At 34.6% G+C, this 17,288-nt stretch overlaps 1 protein-coding gene across 1 annotated transcript in view; it reads left to right on the plus strand.

Moving 5' to 3' along the window:
• The window catches only part of LOC102808262 (uncharacterized), a 56,074-nt gene that overhangs the window by 31,472 nt on the left and 7,314 nt on the right, over positions 1 to 17,288 (plus strand). The window contains exons 22-35 of the mRNA XM_085503433.1: positions 942 to 1,052; positions 2,984 to 3,098; positions 5,401 to 6,725; positions 7,764 to 7,878; positions 8,083 to 8,131; positions 9,035 to 9,226; positions 9,619 to 9,776; positions 10,394 to 10,653; positions 12,020 to 12,185; positions 12,890 to 13,110; positions 13,646 to 13,840; positions 14,973 to 15,237; positions 15,447 to 15,505; positions 15,736 to 16,505. Coding sequence (XP_085359559.1) covers positions 942 to 1,052; positions 2,984 to 3,098; positions 5,401 to 6,725; positions 7,764 to 7,878; positions 8,083 to 8,131; positions 9,035 to 9,226; positions 9,619 to 9,776; positions 10,394 to 10,653; positions 12,020 to 12,185; positions 12,890 to 13,110; positions 13,646 to 13,840; positions 14,973 to 15,237; positions 15,447 to 15,505; positions 15,736 to 16,505 — 4,001 coding nt within the window. The remainder of the gene's footprint in view (positions 1 to 941; positions 1,053 to 2,983; positions 3,099 to 5,400; positions 6,726 to 7,763; positions 7,879 to 8,082; positions 8,132 to 9,034; positions 9,227 to 9,618; positions 9,777 to 10,393; positions 10,654 to 12,019; positions 12,186 to 12,889; positions 13,111 to 13,645; positions 13,841 to 14,972; positions 15,238 to 15,446; positions 15,506 to 15,735; positions 16,506 to 17,288) is intronic.

The raw sequence follows: 17,288 nt of genomic DNA on the forward strand, positions 1-17,288 counted from the left end.
GTATTTGTTCTATTAGTAGTGCATGCACTTACATAAATGTCAGATGAATGTCTGTGGTTTAAATATGTCAGATTTTCTATAATCCAACATACAATACTGTATTTGTTCTATTAGTAGTGCATGCACTTGCATAAATGTCAGATGAATGTTTGTGGTTTAAATATGTCAGATTTTCTATAATCCAACATACAATACTGTATTTGTTCTATTAGTAGTGCATACACTTACATAAATGTGAGATGAATGTCTGTGGTTTAAATATGTCAGATTTTCTATAATCCAACATTCAATACTGTATTTGTTCTATTAGTAGTGCATGCACTTGCATAAATGTCAGATAAATGTATGTGGTTTAAATATGTCAGATTTTCTATGATCCAACATACAATACTGTATTTGTTCTATTAGTAGTGCATACACTTACATAAATGTGAGATGAATGTCTGTGGTTTAAATATGTCAGATTTTCTATAATCCAACATACAATACTGTATTTGTTCTATTAGTAGTGCATGCACTTACATAAATGTCAGATGAGTGTCTGTGGTTTAAATATGTCAGATTTTCTATGATCCAACATACAATACTGTATTTGTTCTATTAGTAGTGCATGCACTTACATAAATGTCAGATAAATGTCTGTGGTTTAAATATATCAGATTTTCTATGATCCAACATACAATACTGTATTTGTTCTATTAGTAGTTCATGCGCTTGAAAGAAGTGTGTCTATGGTAAAAATAAAAATAAGTCGTATTTTGATGATTCAACAGCATCCTCTCTGATGTTTGTTTGTGAGTGAATGTTCCATTGAGTTTCTGCAACTGAACATTCAAACAATAACAATGCAAAACAATAGTTCATTGTCTTTACAGGGTGGCAAGTTACCCTCAGGAAATTGTAGGCAACTATACAGATATCTATATTTGTGTTTGTTGTAGGGATGGTGCTGTACAACGTCTTGCATCTGTAGAAGATGAATTCAGCAGTAGTACGACTTCACTAAGTGGTGTGAGTTCATATACTGAAGAAGAGGCAAAGTCTGATACAGAGTAAGTTTAATTTACATCCATGTATTGGTGATTCACATGATTAATGCCCATTATGCACATCAATTAAAAATGCATGCAAAACAGTGTTTTTTTTTAAGAATTTAGAAAAATTCACGTTCCTAGAAAAATCGAAATACCATAACAACATATATGTATTTCATATTTGCTTTGTAATATGAGCATTAGATCGTTTTGTACATGTATCAACAATAATACTCACTGAAAACAAACTTTTCCTGGTTATGCTGTATGTGGCACATTTCACTGGTATGCTAAGCTACAAACAAGTGTGTGAGGAGCATGTTTCGTACTGACCTGTGCTATGACAAGAAAAAAAAAATTGTTGATGTTCTGTGTCTTATTGCATGTTTTGAGCAATGTCAATTAGAAAAAAAAGTTGGGAAGTTTTGAACGTGAAAAATGATCTGAGACCAACAATGTTGATAAATATACTGCAAACTATTATATTTTCACTGCTATTTATTTACGCAGTCAAGAGAACTCACAAGAACAAAAAATAATATGTTCTGTCTTGTAAAATTAAAGTGGGTTTTGGTTCATTAAGATAACTTACAAATAAAAATGAAAGATATTTATAGAAAGCATCAGTAACGAGTATTAAAAAATATAAATAAATATATGAACTTCATCAACTGTATCAATAATCAAATAAAAAATGCATAAAATAATTATTAGTTATAATAATATATTACATCGTTAGCATTACATTTTGTAAAATACCAAAACCAATTCAAATTAACGGCTAAAATTACATAACAGATGTTGTTATTGAATTCCACAGTCTACTTTTGTCATCATTCTCTAAATAAACCTATATAATTTGTTGTATATTGGTTCAAAAATTCTTATCTGGACCTCTAGGTAATTTGAAATTATGTTCATTTGATCCTAAATTTAACAATATCTGTATGAAAAAATACATAAAATGTACGAAATATTGCTGCAAAATTTTGAGCGGAAAAATTATGGTATTTAAAAGGTTTAATGACAGTAAAGTATGTCAGTATAAATAGATGTATACATATTCCAAATATGTAAATTATACTATTTGTTGTTACTGGTACTTAATTAATTAGGTGTATTTATAACTGTCGCTATTGGCATATTGTTAGCGGTTTCTAAAACCATTGTTATTATACAACATATATCATGTTGTTTATTTACATTGTCGATGGATTCGAAGGTCGCATTGTGGATTTCAACCAAGCTCAGCACATTACCCATACCTAAACTAGCTTGGGGTCATCGTTCTAATTAATTCATTTAGAAAAAAACGCAACACTGGGTGATTTATGTGCAGGTGCTGCCTTCATTTATATGTAAATTAACCAGATGTGTCAGCCGGGGTAACACTGTATGGGAGACCGATTCGTGAATGGAACATGCTTGATCCGTATGCGTACAGTTTTATTTTCTAGTCATTGGGTGATATTATTGTGAACCGATCTGCAACTTGTAACCATGTACAGGTTTGTTATAGTCAGTCTGACATGCCTAATTACTGTGTATCATGTTGTCAGTATGGAAATTATGATATCATTTAGACTTGTATGATGTGCAGGTGGTTATTCTATCCTGTGTTGTATTCTGTACATTCATTGTATATGTATGTATTGTTTTGATGACATGCATTGTGATGATTGTACTCTGTAATTTATTATACAATAACATGGTCACAATATATACAAACCGTGTTTAACTTGTATCGTACGTTGTTCTTGTATCTACTTGTCATTGTGTTAGATTTGTTGCTTAGATTTGTTAATTAATGCAATTGTCACCTCCTAATCTCTCTTACTCCTCCATAAATTAGGAATAAAATTTTAATTAGTACAGTCATTACTGCGGCATTTTGACCATGCTTGTATGTATGGGTGACGGGTACTAATTGTTTATTGCTTATCTGCCAGGAGAGATGCTGCAGCTCAGGTTGATATGAGATCACAAGAGACAAGTGCCTCACAAAATGGATCACCAAAGAACTTGAAGAAAATGATTCGTGTTGAACTCAAGAAGATAATGGAAGTAAGTATGCATGTTTATCAGTGGTATCTGTGTTAGTGAGGTCAACACCCATCATCATCTGCTAATCATAATTCAACATGGTATGGCAACTAAGAATTCCCCTCACCCCTATGCCTTTGTCTGCCCTTCACTCTCATCTAAGTTATGATCCATTTAATTTGGTATTCTTCCATGCTTGGATCTGAACCCAGGATCCCTATATATGATGAAGACTGTTTCCCATTGGAATTACCATGATTAAATATCTCTTACAATTTTAGAAAGAAGTTTATAAACCTGTGTAACTTTCATTATGCAATGTTTTAGTTTTGATCTTTAAACAAATTTCTGTTGCCTTTTGTTTTCATTATTGATTAATTAATTTTTGATTCATTTTTTTCACTTTATTTGCTTGATCACTTTTATTTTTACAAACAAACGTAGACACGGAATAACTGGTAAGGTGAAAGTTCACAAATGGGAACTTACACAAGAGGAAAAAAAACTCACTTTTGCAATCATCTTGCTGCTAGATATTAGTTGATTGATGGGTAGAGAGTAGATTATCTGAAAAAGCTTTGTTTTCTTGAAATATGAACTATACCTGTATTTATCCTGAACTGGATTTTCTGTCATGTGTAGCATGATGTGATAAAGTATGAATGTACGTCTGCACATCTCAGCTGCATGCCTCACTGCTTTAAATGCTATATCTTGCATGTATTTGTAAACATCACATTTCTTCTGATGCTTCACGTCTTTGATCTTTCTGGGGTTTTTTAGTTGTATTTACTCAGCCAGGTAATATTTTTGATGTAACTTGTGTTACTCTAGAAGAAAAATAGAAGACACGAGAAGTTGTTGATACTTTGTTGAATCAGTTATGCATTAAAGTCAATATCAAAATGCAAATAGTGTTTACTTGTACTTGTTACCATTGAAACTATAGATTTTTTTATTTAAGTTACAATTTCTTTTTTTTTTAATAAAATGGTCCGAATCATCACTACTTAATTGTAAAGTTAGTACAAGAACCTCAATTTGTTTTCTAAATTTGTAAAATAATATTCGTGCATAATAGCTTTGCCAACTTTCAGAGAGTTCTTTTTGTCAAACATAAAAGTGTCAATATCTAACCACATGTATGGTATTAAGTAAAAGTTGCCCTGTAAGAAGTAACTTACAGGAAATGCAAACATTAGATCACAAAATCTGATGTTCATTTGCACATTTACTTATGGTGAACAAACAACACAGATGTGAATAATTCTCATTAGAAAACTTTATCTCAGCCATTCTCATCTGTTGAATTCTAATTTGATTTAAAATACCACTGCACAGATTAGTAATTAATTGGCTATGGTTGCATAATTAAATACAAATCTAATTTATAATCAATTATAAATATTAATAATTTTAAATCTTGATTCAAATTACATTAATTAAATTAAAATGATTAAGATAACATGTCCTCAAATTCAAGTCATTAGGGTAGAATCTTGAAGAAGTTTTATCAAAATACAAAAAACAACCAGCTGTCTACGAAGAAAAATAATGTACTGTAACTTGTATATTTGTGGACACATTCTTTTAATTACCAAAAGCACCTAAGCCAAGTCTGTATGAAACTTGTTTGTTTGGATAGTATATTGTCGGGTCTAGATAGCAAAGTGAAATTATACAATCCTAAGTCGTATGGAAAATGTACATGTAAGGGATGTGAATTGATGACACCATGTGTGTTTCAGATTCACTTTTGATGATTGCATTGTTTTGATCACTGTGCAATTATAACTACGGTACATACATGGTGTACACAGCACTCATGAATGTTTTCACAATGTAATTTTCTCGTCTTTCCACTACTAGATCGTTCTGATCACTAATAGTGACTATAAACATTGTATACCTGTTAAAGGAATTATGATATAACCATATTTTTCTATCAGAAGACATTGGCTCACTTCTAATACAATCATAACATGTATTTGTATTCAAGTTATGCTTCTAATGTTTGTGTGATGACCTTGGATGCAAATCAACGTTGAGATCTCTTTCTGAGTGAAAGTGGAGACTTATGATTGGCTATCAAAATAGTGTTAATTCTCTCCCCTCAATGCATTCAAAACCCATAATTAGATCAGAGAAACAGTGGACACAATAATGAAACTGAGTTGAACACTATTTGAGGTGAAAAAACATAGCACATTACTCTTACTCTCAACAAGGTCTCTGTAATTTGTGTTTATGTTCTTATACTTACCCATATTTTAACATTTCACATTATCAACATCATGTAACAATGGTTTTTCCTCTTTTACAGTACCAACACCAAAATATCCTTAATTTTTTGGACCGTAGTGGCACTGTGAACCTAGAAGAGCATAGCGTTGATCTTGATGATTTAATGCAACAAGCCGAGAGAGATAATGACAACAGACCAGTACGAGACAGATCTAGAAATAGACATCCATCACGCGAAAGTGAACGAAGCATGCACAGTATCGATACCCAGGTGTCTCCATCACAATCACATGTTGATACCCAGACTGGACAGACTTTGAAATTGCTGGGAGAAAATCAAGTCCCTGTCACAGTGTATGGATCACACCAGATGGAACCAACACATGATGTGCCACCTTATATGCATGGAACTACTTATTCCGCAGACTCCAGTCACACAGTGCCTCGGCTATGCCTTTCCGATATAAGTGGTGATGGGCCGTTATCACAGCGTGCATACCACGAGCCTGTACTTGACCATGGTATGCCTCTGCTGAGGTTACCACCAGAGGCACAGGCACATTTAAGAATGCCAAGAGCACGGCCCTTCCTCGCTAGAGATGCATGGAAACCGCATACAGATGAACATCAGGAATCTGTGACAGGGAAAGAGTTTTTCAGCAGACCTGAGCTGAAGAGGTTTGAAGATGAAATGAAAAGCAGACAGGAAATGGTAAAATACCTGACAGAGTATGGACAGGTCAAAGGCAATGTTCATGGCAAAAAGTTCTTCTCGGTTGCCGAGGAGAGTGAAAAGACTCATAAAAGAGAACACAGCAAGGACATTGAAAGTAAATTTGAAGTCAAGAGGAAAGAAGATTCCACAATACCCAGGGAAAGAGGATTTGTGCATGCAATGCCACTGCTAAGACTTGAACCTGGTTATGCGCCCTCTAGACTCTTTGATCATTATTATAGTATCAATGACAATAGACATGTAACAAACTTACCTCCTGTTGATGCATCAAGGGAAGCCCCTCACATACATAACAAAGAAACCCCACAAGCTGACAATGTATATACTTTTCCTCTACTTCACCTTGATAAAGAAGCCTCTAGACCATGGGTTGGAGGAGAAATGAATGGATATCATCATGGAGTTCCCAGGTTGGTTCCTCCGGAGGTCATAATAAACTACGAACAGCAGAAGTACCACAAGGAAATGTCTAAGTTCCGTGGCGTGTACAGAGAGAATGTGAAAAATGCACACATGCGTGATTGGCAGAACAGACTTGCGTTTGGTGATCAGACTGGTCAGAGTAAGGGCGGATACTACCCTCATCCTGATGAGATGGGACCAATACAGTTACTACATGCTAATATTGAGCCATTTGAAGCAGAAGGGGACAGACATAATATTACAAGGTATTTGTAACTTGTGTTTAGGATGATTGATTATATTTCATGTTCATAATATTTTCATCATTATGATTTCTTGTCATCAGGTTATCAGTTGATTTTTTGAGATACAAGTATCCTATCCTAATGGTAAAATTGTCATTTTTAAGCTTGCCTATATGGTTGGATTATTTCTTCATATTTTAAAATTTTGCTTGGTGATTATTGATATGTATTATACATCTGTCATCGTAACATCGTAAGTTACAGGGTGCCGTAATTTTGCAGTATTACACTGGGTATTTTCATCCTACCATATTAGGAAATGCGAGTTCCAAATATGAAACAATTACGCACTTAAACGTCCTCTAATAATAAAAACAAACATGGCGGCCCCCAGGGTTTGACTGGTCCAGTTTGCTGATTCTGTTCTAAACTTTTTGTTTTTCGGCATTCCCATGATGTATCCTTGGGAGGAAAAGATGTATAATAATAAGGTTATTGCGTGGATACTCCAAAGTATGCTCTCAGACAGTTCATCACATCGACCTCCGCTGCGCACATGTCGATACTGTCTTTGTGCATACTTTTAGTATCCTCATAATAACCTTATAATATTCCCTGTCCAATCAATATATACAAAACAAATATTGTGAGATTGTGGATTAAAGAACATTCTAAATTATTAAAGCTAGATATGTAAACAATACACACTCATTGAATTAGAAGACTTTGTTTATCTGTGAAGATCAGTTACATTGTAAGTATGTTTGTCCAAGGGATGAGACCCTACAGTACTTTCAAAATGAAATGTGTGAAAGTGAGAGCAGAATATCTACTTTTTATATATTGTATTTTCAGCTACAGCAGTATCATTTAAAAAACTTTTCATGTTTTTATAGCTTGTACTGGGAGTGTGATGTTTTACAATATTCACGAAGTAGGAATACAACTTTACTTTACTTCATGCAACCGGATATGTATTTTGTCCAACTTTTGTAAACTTTGATGTGAACTTAAACACTTTAGCTACCTGAATTAATGAGTTGTTTTTGACAAATATAGGAGGAGAAGAAGACGACAGAAAGACAAAGATGGGAAGACCTCTAAATCAAAAGAGACTGAAAGTGAAAGTAGATCTGAATCAACAAGGTCCCAGAGAACACCCAGGAGTAAAGAGGTATGATTATTTCACTTTAAATCTCACACAATTAAAAGGAAATAAGCCAAGATTTTATCTGTTTTTACTACTGAGCCAAAATGGTTTTTGTGTACCAATTTAAAAAGAAAAAAAAAGAAAAAAATTCGCCTTTTTTTTATTCTCATCATTAAAAGTTGTTTAATGCAAGATTTATCGGCTGACATTACTTTGTTTCTCCTGTAGCATGATGTATCTGATATTGATAACAACAGAGGATATGTCATTCCACCAGGTATGTACAGTGACAGTGTCTTCCTCTCCCTGTGGAAAAACAGCTGCATCGCCCTCTAGTGGTGACCCTTTAATTTCTTTCAATCCCAGTATATTTAAATAGATGTATAATGTAATACTGAACACACTGATTATACTGATTACCGTTATCTTACTGGTTCTTATAATGGACCTATGATCTGTTTGTCCCGAGGTCGAATCATATCTAGGTTAAACGCCCTCTACCCTGGATGGGAAGTAGCAAGGCCAAATTCACTTGCCAAGATTCATTCACTAATGGATCCAACATTTGGGGGAACCTTGGTTGAAATCGTCATGTGCTTGTGTTAGACCTGGCTTGGTTGATGCCGGGATAGCACATTGCCATTTGATATAGTGCTTATGTCACATAGTCCTATATATGAATGCACACTGTGTATAAATTAACATTAATAATGGCCAAAAAGACAACAAAGTCACCTGGGCATGGCGCAACAATTTTTTTTTAAAACAACAGAAAACATGTTGATATAATAATACTAGTTATACATTTGTCTTGTGACCAGCATTTTAGTTGGCATAAAAGTGATGAATAACAATATAAACTTGTAATACTAGGTTTATTAATAAAATTATCAGACCTGCAGCTAATATTAAATATTGTTAATTTTGTCCAAAAAAGATTTACGGAATAATACATAAAATTGTGCAAAATATTCTGGAAGGAAAAATTATAATGTTTGAAAAGTAATAATAATAAAAAATTCATTATTTTAATGACATGATCATATTTGCCTGATTCTATTTCCTTACCTGGCATTATAAGAAAACAGTGACCATGGTTAACAAGCTCATTCCATTTTATCATAGGGGTGGCAGGTTGAAGTATACACCTTAATAAATTATCTAATCTTTGTTGTTTTAGGTTCTTATAACTGTGAGTTGAGATACAAGCATGATGTTTCCATTTATCCTACTCCAGCTGAGATACACTTAAATGCTATCACTCATAAAGATGCCAAACCTAGAGATCACGGTGTCAACCAAGATGTGTCCACTTCCATGGACACCAATGGTCTTGACGCTGCGGGCAAGAGTGTCAGATTCAAAGAACCAGGTAGGTGCTTTGTGAAAAATAGAATTGGACCACTAGAGGGCATAGTTTAATGCATAAAGGGTAGTAGGATGGTTCCTGGCCTCAAGTGCCATGGCGTATCAAACTGTGGGAGACTGATAATCATGTCAGCATAGTGATTGGAAAATGACATGTGGGAGATGTGAAAAAGTGAAATTCAAGCAAATTTGTAAATATTTATATCAGTTGAAATTCAATTGTATGGTATATGTACAAGTCAGTGTAACCATTGGACCAATTCAAAAAAACAAACGTAAAAATCAGGTTGATCACTAGAGGGCACTCTAGGTGGCACTATAAGCTCACAAGATGAAACGCCATCTAATTTGACCCAAGGTGACTGACACCTGACTGTGTTTTTATATTGTGTCTAGATGAAGTAACTTCAGCGGATGCAGTGAACCAGTATTGTGAAGCAGCTACTGGTTTGTCAAGCACTGGCCATGTTATAGCACCTGAGATATTTTTTGGTTTGAGATTTGGTCAAGCCAAAGAGGAACAATCTAGTGTAGATGAAGGCAAAGATGATCAAGTAAGTGTCCATTTAAGTTTATCACTTGTAAAGTGCAAAACAGTATGTTTGATAAACAAAAGTTGCATTCATTGTATTTATGCATTAGAGTACCACATTCGTTATGTAGTGATTGTTCTAATTTCTTGACTCACAATGAACATGATGTGCTGCAATGACCGGCGCTTTAACGGAAATGATTTTCTTAGTCATCAAGCCCTCGCAAGAAAAGAGATCACAAACGTTGTGATCCAAATACACTGACATTTAGACAAGCACAGCTCAATAGAATAACATAAAAATGATTTAATCTATTCTGGTGACATTGGTATACCTCAAATATGTTAAAGCAGTAACTACATATTCTTGCAAAGTTCACTACTTTTATGTGGATTAAGTAAATTTCCCCTGACTTGTTGTTTAATGATTAGCATATCTGCCAAGAGAATGTGGGGTTGATCCATTTTCTTTGCTTCAGAAAGCTTTCAATTCATGTGGTATTCCTATCCTTGATGTACAAAATTAGTATCTGTGACGAAATTATCATCCAGAAATTTGTTTGGGTCTACCTAGCAAATGCACTTGAAATGCTGCAGCTAAAGCAAAAATTAAGAACTTTTCTTTTTTTCATTTTGCAGCAATCTGGCAGGTCATATATCAATGTTGTGGATATTGATACCAGCATATTAAACAGTATCCCTGAGAAAGAAGATCAAGTAACTGCAAGACCGCCTGCACAGCCAACGTCCTCAGTTTCACCGAGAGCTGACGAAATGGAACCCAGTATTGCAGAGTTACATTACAACGCTATGAGACTTAAAGATGGAGATTCAGCCATCCCATCTGTATCAGATCGCTTGACTGTGCAGTTGTTGGATGGTGGTATGACAGCTGATAGGTATGTTTAGAATCAGTCATAGTGGCTGCTAAGACTCAGGTAAAATACTGTAAAATCTGTATTAAAAGCCGCGGCTTCTATTAAAATGTTACAATGCAACAGAGGGGATGCGGCTTCTATTAGAGCATGTACACATATGAGAAATGATGAATTTTTGGTTCTCAATTGTTCAAAAAGAATGGGTGCGACTTCTATTAGGGATGCGGCATCTAATACAGATTTTACGGTAGTACCATATTGCTTTATTAGAAGCGTATATTTCATTGAAGGTGTGTTTCTCTGGAGAAAATATTTTGATTCAAAATTCAATTTGATTCAGATTCAGTACACAGCACCTATGATTTATACATGTATGTGCTTCTATAAGATCAAATACATTGAATGTAATCTCTCAAACAGTTACCAATAATTACATAGTAAATTACATAGTCTACCTAGGGTAGACCTCTCTCAGATTTGTTCATTTCATGATCATATCTTCAATTCTCTAATTTTGGTGAATATTTTTGTCATTTTTGGTAAAAAGTGATATTTTCGACTTCTTGTTAAAAACCGCAAGTCCAATTGCTTTGATATTACATATATAGGTACTACATGTGGACCTCTCTCTGATTTGTTCATTTTGTAATGATATCTTTAATTCTCTAATTTTGGTGAATATTTTTGTCATTTTTGGTAAAAAGTGATATTTTCGACTTCTTGTTAAAAACGACAAGTCCAATTGCTTTGATATTATTACATATATAGGTACTACATGTGGACCTCTCTCAGATTTGTTCATTTTGTAATGATATCTTTAATTATCTACAGTAATTTTGGTGAATATTTTTGTCATTTTTGCTAAAAAGTGATATTTTCTTCTTGTTAAAAACCACAATCATTTATGGTGAAAAATGATATTTTTTAATTTTTGTTGAAAACAGCAAGTCCCATTGCATTGATACTGTGCATATTGTTCATTTTCTAATGATATCTTCTGTTCTATAATTGAAATGTGCATTGCAAACAGCGGAGCTATCTCAGCCGAGAGGCTGCTTGTTACTAGAATAGAATAATATTTATATTTTCAATATTTTACCATTACCATTCATTAAAGATTACTTCGTCTTGCTTGCTGTTTCTACTAACCTGAAAGTCTAGCTAGTTTAATGCTTTTTGTCCATTTTAAAATTTCTGACTATTAAAATGTAGTTTATGGTTAATAATTTGCTTGCAGTTTTTAAGTGGTTTACCATATGTAACCAGTATACCACTTTTAAGTGGTTTATCATATACCGGTAAAACCAGTTTACCGTTTTTAACTAGTTTAACAACTGGTTCATCATTTATAACTTGTTTTCCAATTCAAATTGTTTAATCTTTTCAGAGTTGACAATTTGCCAAGAGTAAAACCAGTGATGATGTCAAGTAAATCTCAGAGAGATCAAGCTAAAGTCAAAATGTCTGAAAAACTGACAGAAATGAATGATCAGTTGAATGCTATAGATACCATTGCTAGAACTATGGAAAACGAATTCAAAGACACTAAATTGGTAAGTAAGATTTTATTATTTCAGAGTTATATTGCATTTCTTGCATTTTCAGTAAATAAGCTAGTTTTCTGACAAAAAGTACATACATGCATGTAAATATTACAGAAAAAATATGGCAATTCTTTTGTTCAGCTAAAAAAAAAAACTTTTTTCTGGTCACTGTGAGGGTTAATTAAAAACATGTCTCAGTTTTCATGAAAAATCATAAATTTAATCACAATAAAAATCATAAAAAGATGAGTCAAGAATGTGTTTTTTAGCCTAACCATGCTAGTAAACAAAACGTGTTACTTATATCTATATTATCGTAAAGCACATGATACTGAATTTCCTTGTGATAATTTATTTGCTGTCATAAACTTATCCCTTAACCAGTCAAGTTTCTTCCAGCTTTGAACAATGTAACTTTTCTATCCTTGGATTAGTGCTAACGCAAAGACCATACCAATGTGATTAAAATGCATTTTAGGTAAAATCTGGCTGTCAGTGTACATCCATATAATGTGTACTCTTACATTCAACCAAATAGTCAGTTGAGCCAAAGCAAACTTACAAGGCAGAATTTGATATGTCAAACAAAACTGTCAACAAACAAGCTGATTTCTGATTGGTCTGACTCACTGCTGTTAGGGTTGGATAGCCAATCAGACACAGTCTTGTAAGTAGCTTCATACTGACTCCAATTCCTCTCTGTCTCTATTCAGTTATTACACACAGTTGAGCAAATGGGTGAAGCTATTGCACCTGAAGGTGATAGATCCCGGGCAGCAAGTACACCAAGACAACAAGGTAGACCACTAAGACCAGCAGATCATGATATTGATATAACAACAAGGCCAACAAAGAGAGACTCTGATATAGAACTCACACCAGAAGACAGCCTAGAAATCAAAAAGGGTAAAGAAGACAAACGAGCAGCTATCGGGTGAGTTTCTCCTCTTCCTAACCATACGTATCATCTTAAAGTGCCTCATAATGCCATAAGGCAGTGTATATTTCAATCAGTTGCCAGGCAACTCCTGTAGATGTGGCAGAAATGAATCAGGTGTATGTGCTATCGCGTTAGAACTCTTTGTGTATACGTCGTACCAATAACTTCATACGTAATGCCATTTCCAAAACTTACTCATAACTTAATCATTAATCATTATTTTGATATGAAAAATTAACAAATAATATAGCTGCATGAGATTTGTCTGATGAGTACTTCAAGATGTGTATGATTCTACAGTGAGAGATAGATTTCTTACATTCACTTGTAACAAGTACACTATAACATCAGTGCCTGCTCCAACGATTCTGCATAAAAATCATAACTTGACACCAATTGGTCATTTTGCAATGCACACACAAAATCCCTGTAACAGTACTCATATCGGTATTTGCGTTTCTAATATATCACTGGTGATGGGTTCACAATATGCAAATTTTCCATTCTGCTACGTTTTGCTTGGTGTTAGACTACCGCATCAAGGCAATGGTGAGCCGAGCGAGCGGGAAATGCGGCATGTAAACGAGAATGCTCTACACATTTCTGGATTGAGTGGAGTCAGTGACATCATCGCTGAGGTCATCGCAGAGGGTGACGTGGATGCTAATGAGTTTGGGATCACGGAACAGCAGAAACTAGCAGCTCAGCAGAAAATACTGGACAGGTTGGTTTCATGATGTTTTGCATATGACTTGAAATGGTTCCCTATCAATACTGCATATTGCTTACTTGGCTTTTCAAATTTATGTAACGATCACTTATCTAATAATAACAAATTTAACATTCTAATTTTTAGCTATTCTACTTGTTTAAAGTTACTCATAATAACTGCAGGATTTTTTGCCCATTATCTTTTGTCCTTGCATTGCTTGTTTTACTAAAATGTTCTACTTGAAGGAGTACATTTCTGAAAAGATCATGTTGGGTGTCCACTACACCATAGGGAATGTTTGTTTAACAGTTTTTTGTAACTTTAAGAAAGGTGGACAGAATCATACAGGAGTAGTTTTTAGTATATGTTTTTAAAAGCTGGGAATATGAGATCTTATACATGTGTGACTGATAAAGTATAATGTTAGTGTTGCTTATATACTATATATGCACTGTACATACAATGTATGTTAATAATGAATGACATTCATGATTTTACTTATTAACTGTTGTTGAGGAACGATTCATTGATTCACCAAATATACGGAACACTCTCTGCAAAGCTTATATTTGCAGACATCAAGCTTTGATAAAAGCTATTATTCCCAACTACTCTTAATACATGAAACAATTCTTCTGGCATTCCGCTGGGCCTTCTGTGCAGGTGCCTCATTCCTATTTAATTTTCACTTCATCATATCCACTTCCACTTTTCCAATTTTGTCTGTACTGAGCTTTCCAGTTCTAATCTTCTGGTGTCCTACCTCGTCTCTACCTTCTTTCCTTAAATCTAAAATCTAATGACTTCTTCCCTACACTCTATTGACTTCCCACCTGTCTGCTGACACTACACGTCTCCTTGACATTTTATCTTCACTCACTTGACTTCCCATCCCAACTCTGATAACTTCCTACCCTAACTCTGATGATGACTTCCTATCTGCATTCAGTTGATTTCCATTTTCACTCTGATAACCATTCAAGTTTGGAAACTTTTCACTCAACCACCTTTCCATTGCCAATACTAACATTAAATCTCTCTACTTTTAATGGTTGCAAGTCCTTATTTTCTAGGATTGTTTTTTATCCAATTTTCCCACTTGCACCACAATACTGTATATTCTACTTATCTTTCTGGCAAACAGAAAAGAAGAGAAACTATGGGAATATACAAGACTGAGCAACGATGAGTTGAGAAACATCTTCCATCTCCCAAAACAAGTAGATGATACAGATCCTGGTTTTGCATCTGTGAAGCCAATCAGAAGGTCCATAGAAGACAGAGAAGAGTTACAAAGTTGGATGTCTAAGAGAAAAGAAAAACAGATGGCAGAATATAAACAAGCATTATTGGAACGCCGTCAAGCCGAGAGAGAACCTTACCAGCCACCCAAAGAGGATATATTCAAGGTGAGTATGTTTTCTCAGTCAGATATGTATGTGATGTTTTAGTTTTTGTCAAATACTGATTTGAATGATGTCTTATACTGATATTATTTTCCTATTGATTTTAATCTTTTAATGCAGCATTGTCAGTGGCTGTGGTTACAATCATTTCACTTTTCAAGTTGAACACATTGACATTTTTAGTGTTACATGTTTTATTTTTAAACTTTCAGCCATCATCGAGTTTGAGAGAAATAAAAAAAAATGAAGGGAGTAGAAGGACTGTAAAAAGGTACATGATTTTTTCTATATGTGAAACAATTGTTTGGTTTGAACACATTTCACACCTTCTCATGAATGTTCAATCTGTGTTCTGTTCAGTATGTGGTAGCAGTGTAGAGTTCTAGAAAGAGGTTTACCTAAGGTTGTAAATCAGATGTAATCCTAGAAGATACCAGTTTGAGTTATGAATAAGTGCAATTGTAGAAATATAAAAATAATTTCTTCTCCTTTAAATCATAGAACTACAAAAGACGATGACATCCAAGAGAGAGTGAAGGATGCTTACAAACTGATGGGAGAGATACTGGCTGATAAACCAGACTTGCCCAAGGAACCAATCATTTCTACATCCAGAACACACAAAAGTGCTGTGAGCACAACCACCGGGAAAAAAGACATGGGCAGGGGCGATCCAGAAAAAGTGACAAAGGCTAGAAATTTACTGTATAAAGAGGCTGTAAGAGTTGCAGGGGAAAACAAAGTGAGACAACCCAGGAGGTTTGATGAGCATGACAGAACGCTTGTCAGACCAGATGATTATCTACATTTACGCGACAGCTTTGAAAAGGACAGAGAATATGGACAAATTCCAAAGTCTACTTATCGAATTGATGAAAGTAGACAGGTTAGGTCGTATTTGCCTGAACGCAGCAGAGATCCAGTGCATAGGTCATTTGATAGTGAGTCTACTGGGATCACGTCTGCTTATGCCAGACAACTGGAAAGGCAACTTAGTTTAGATGTTGACAAGTCGGCTACTCTGGAAAGAATTCCAGAGAGTTCAGAAAACAAGGAGAATGAACCAATGAAAGATAAGTTGATTGAAGAAGAATATTATGAGTACAAACCTAAGTCTTACACACAGATAGTGAAAATACAGAGGCCGCATATTACTAGAAAACAGTCACAGAGAACTGTGAAGACGTATTCTGAAAGGTTGGCTGACATGAAGGCATCATCTTCTAGGAAACATGACTCTGATTCTCTGAGAGCAAAACAAAGACTGTATGGTAAGTACTGGTACACTACAAAGTTGAAGTTGTTCTCACTCACTATTTCAAGTTCGATAATAAACTATTTTAATTGCAATTTACTAACCTATTACAAACCACTTCATACTAGTGTTAATCTAGACTGCAAACACTATATTAAATTTTGTATTTATGAGCATTGTTCAAAGTTAAACCACTATGTACTAGCAATAGCCAAAGTTAATAAACAACTTCTTACTTTAGTTACTAACACTATTTGTAACTAGGTGGTAACTTATAGTTAGTGGCGCATGAGTCCCAAGCGACAATAACAACACACGCTAAAAACGCAAAGGCTCATGGGTGGACATTTGTTTGTAAACAATGACGCGCTATGGCCATCTGACGCATGAGCATGTGACGACTCCCTCGCTTTAATGATCAATACCTGTGAATTTGGTGTGTTTTAGGTAGGTGTTCAACCACAATCCACCTCCCTAGCTCCTTCAGTAGAGTGCCTATGAATCCACACAGTTCGTGTATCTGGAAATCATAGGTTTGAATCCAGGGTGTTGCTGCTAAAAAAATATTTCCCATTTTTTAATAGTGAGGGCAAAGTTCTCGCCACTTGGATCATGCGATAACAAGATTGTTCTGAAAAACAATAGTTAAACCTAGTTTCCTAATTAAACAGGCTCAAAACAAGAACAAAAAAACAAAAATAATAAACAGTTATTGTTTGGGACAAAAAAGTGCTTTCCTAGGAAATGCTGAATGAAAACTGTTAAAACAATAGAGATGAGCTAGAATGTAGTATTACTA

Source organism: Saccoglossus kowalevskii, chromosome 9, assembly GCF_978046115.1.
Source record: "Saccoglossus kowalevskii chromosome 9, keSacKowa6.1, whole genome shotgun sequence".
Classification (NCBI taxonomy): Eukaryota; Metazoa; Hemichordata; class Enteropneusta; family Harrimaniidae; genus Saccoglossus; species Saccoglossus kowalevskii.